At 29.7% G+C, this 3,327-nt stretch overlaps 2 protein-coding genes across 2 annotated transcripts in view; both read left to right on the top strand.

The window, feature by feature from the left end:
• On the top strand, positions 642 to 1,915 carry LOC107647731 (GATA zinc finger domain-containing protein 14-like). Its single transcript, XM_021105722.1, has 3 exons — positions 642 to 776; positions 903 to 1,041; positions 1,191 to 1,915. The coding sequence occupies exons 1-3, from the start codon at positions 642 to 644 to the stop codon at positions 1,913 to 1,915; spliced, it is 999 nt and encodes a 332-aa protein (XP_020961381.1).
• LOC107648565 (AP2-like ethylene-responsive transcription factor AIL5) overlaps positions 1,938 to 3,327 on the top strand; it is a gene marked incomplete at its 5' end in the record, with an annotated part of 2,552 nt that continues 1,162 nt past the window's right edge. Inside the window, 3 exon segments of the mRNA XM_016352381.2 lie at positions 1,938 to 2,011; positions 2,134 to 2,184; positions 2,889 to 2,965. Coding sequence (XP_016207867.1) covers positions 1,938 to 2,011; positions 2,134 to 2,184; positions 2,889 to 2,965 — 202 coding nt within the window.

Below are 3,327 nucleotides of genomic sequence, written 5' to 3'. Positions count from 1 at the left end.
CTTTTTATATTAATAAATTTAAAAATATGTCACATTAATTTTAGCTATAATTTTTTAAATTAAATTTGGCCAAAACTTCATAACTATTATGATGATAAGGATTAATTTAATCAAAGATTTTTAATTTATATATAGTATTTTTTATTTTCGATATATAGATAGATACACAGATCCCTATGGAATGAATTGGGTTGGTTCCAGCACTAGCGCATGCATTGCTATATAGGAAATCTCATTCTTTTTGCTTATTTTCAAAGACACCACTTTTGTTGTGTTTGTGTGAGAATTGTGAAATTTTGATCACCACTTCATAGTCCATACAAAACCATACACACTTCCTTTCGTTCTTTGGTCTTCGAGATTAAAAAAAAAAAACAAAAAAATGAAAAAAACTTAGCTTCATCCATTAGCTACACAACAAAAAACAAGTCTTCATATTGCAGCACTAGTAGTAGTAGTATGCAAATACAAGTAATTTTGTTTTTATTTTTATTGTTTTGGGTTGGTGATAATGTGATGATGATGATGATTTGTTGATTTAGCACCCAATGATTGACTTGCCTTGCTGCAAAAACAACACCACACATTGGTAGCAAAACCAAGTTCAAAGTTCAAAGCTTTTTCAAGTAAGAAGCTGAAAAATGAAGTCTTTCTTGAATGATGGAAACAATACTACTACTGCTACTACTACTAATCATGATGATGATAGTAACAATCATAACTGGTTGATGGGTTTCTCTCTCTCACCCCACCACCACCACAACATGAAAATGGAGGTTCCCAATGATCATAATCATAATCATCATCATCATCATCATCACCATCAGTATTATCATCATCTTCATCATCCTTCAAGCACTGCCTCAACAACAAGTAGCTTATTCTACTTGTCACCTTCACAGTTGAATAATCCTTCTTCAACAATGTGTTATGCTGAAAACCCTTCTCCCTTTCATTCTTCTCCTTCTCTGGCTATGATGCCACTCAAATCTGATGGCTCACTCTGCATAATGGAAGCTCTCACTACATCACAAACCCAAGGTTAGTTAGGACCCAATTCATGTTCTTTGTTTTATCTTCATAATATGTTGTTCTAAGTTCTATATATTGAAAAAAGTTTGGTTTTTGATGTGTTTTTGGTATTAAAAATTAGTCTTTTTTTCTTTTTGGTTTTTTGGGTTTTATTGAAGTGATGGTGCCAAGTTCTTCATGTTCATCTCCAAAGCTTGAGGACTTTCTAGGTGGTGCAACAATGGGAGCTCATGAATATGGTGAACATGAAAGAGAAGCAATGGCTCTAAGCTTAGACAGCATTTACTATAACAATAGCCATCATCATCATCATCAAAATTCTGAGGCTGAAAACAACAACAGACAACAACATTGTTCTTCTAATTCTTCTTTGGACCTTATTCTCTCAGACCCTTTTAAGCAACAAGGGCATAATAGTAATAATCATCATCATGAACATGATCATGATGTGAATCAATACTATTCAGCACTTGGCTGCAGCAATGATGGTTCTACTAACATTCTACCATTTGTTGAAGAAGAAGAAGAAGAAACAACAAAGGAACCTCATCATCAAATGCATCAAGAACAAGAGAATAATAATTGCTTCATCAGAAACTGGGTTAATGGAAATAATAATAATAATAATAATAATAATGGAATGGTGGAAAGTGTTAATGTGAATGTTAATGGTGGAGGTGGGAATTTGAAGACTTTAAGTCTTTCAATGAGTCCTGGTTGTTCATCTACTTCTCAATCATCATCAAGCCATGTAAGTGTTTCAACAACTACTCATAATCATAATCAGATCTCAGCAGGTTCTTCTTCTTCAAATTCTTGCAAGGCCATGGTGGAAGTTGCAAAGAATAATAAGAGAGGACACAATAATAGTATGTATATATAAATATATATCTTAAATTTGGCAGCTAGAAAACTACCAAAATGAACTTGAAGAAATGAAGAACATGAACAGGCAGGAATATGTTGCACATTTGAGAAGGTATATACATGTTAAATACTAATTATATTCTTTAATTGATTATAATATTATGTTTGTTTAGCTATAATAATTAAAATATTTCAATTATTATTGTAATGAATGATGAGTTGATTGCCCTACAGAAAAAGTAGTGGATTTTCAAGGGGAGCTTCAATGTATAGAGGGGTGACAAGGTTAGTGTGGTTCCCCTTTGCTCTTTTTTTATATGAATTTGGAATACTTTGTTAGATGGTGTGGGATTGATTTATTGTTTGATAGATGCAAAAGTACTCTTGATATAAACAAAACAAATATTTAGTTATGAAACTGACTCGAGAAAAAAAAAATAAAGGGTTTCTTTGTTTTTTGTTTTTGTTTTAATTTTCTAGTTTTATTTTCAGTGTATTTTTGTTATCAATACTTTTTTATTTGTAATTAATTTTTTATTTTCATTTTTAATATTTTTTGCTTTATTGTGTGCATATCAAAACTAACTTTTTGAAATTATTATTTTTATCTTAAATTTTAAATGTTTAAATTCTGAATTCTAATTCCTAAATTTAAATATTAAATTCTCTAAAAAATAATAGTTAGAATATAATTTTACAATAAAAAAGTTAACTAATGTTATTAATTAAAAGTAATTCTTTGTACTTATTAAAAAGTAACATTGAAAATATGTTTACTTTACATGATTTTCAAAATAGAGAATCAACACACAAATCAAACAGACCCATGAAATCTTGTTTTTCTTTTTTCTTTTGTGTTATTAACAATGAAGATTTTCTCCTTTTAATATTTTATGCATGCAAACCCATAAAACCAAATAAACAAGCACTTGTGAATTAATTAAAACTAAATAAATGTAATTAATGAAAGGTATTTAATTACTATTTAGGCACCACCAACATGGGAGATGGCAAGCAAGGATAGGCAGAGTAGCGGGAAATAAGGACCTTTATCTTGGGACATTCAGTAAGTACTTCCAAAAAGTGTTACATATCAAATTCATCGTACTAAATTACTACATATGTTTTTTGCCATTCAAATTTATAAGGTGCTAGCGTGCCTAAAATTAAAGTAACCTTTTTTTTATATATATATTGGGGGGTACTTACTTTGTTTTTATGCCAGTGGTTGTGACTTTGATTAATGCTCTTTTTATAAGGCTGACTTTGGACAGTAACAATTCACTTTTTAATTTTTTTTTAAGGCTGTTTTTTTCATGTAATTGATAAAAAAACAAGGATATTCCTCAACCAAAAAATGAGTCTCATGAAAGTTTCAAAATTTTCTAAAAATGTTCTTTTTTTTTTTTTTTCTAATTTAGAACCACT

Source organism: Arachis ipaensis, chromosome B06 (genome assembly GCF_000816755.2).
Source record: "Arachis ipaensis cultivar K30076 chromosome B06, Araip1.1, whole genome shotgun sequence".
Classification (NCBI taxonomy): domain Eukaryota; kingdom Viridiplantae; phylum Streptophyta; class Magnoliopsida; order Fabales; family Fabaceae; genus Arachis; species Arachis ipaensis.
This window is presented reverse-complemented; position numbering and strand designations above follow the sequence as displayed.

What these genes read in the sequence shown, in the direction of transcription:
- LOC107647731 (XM_021105722.1), top strand. Translation starts at nt 642, where the DNA reads ATGAAGTCTTTCTTGAATGATGGAAACAATACTACTACTGCTACTACT. An exon ending in ACCACAACATGAAAATGGAG is followed by an intron (nt 777 to 902) that starts GTTCCCAATGAT and finishes TCACCTTCACAG; the next exon opens with TTGAATAATCCTTCTTCAAC. An exon ending in CACTACATCACAAACCCAAG is followed by an intron (nt 1,042 to 1,190) that starts GTTAGTTAGGAC and finishes GTTTTATTGAAG; the next exon opens with TGATGGTGCCAAGTTCTTCA.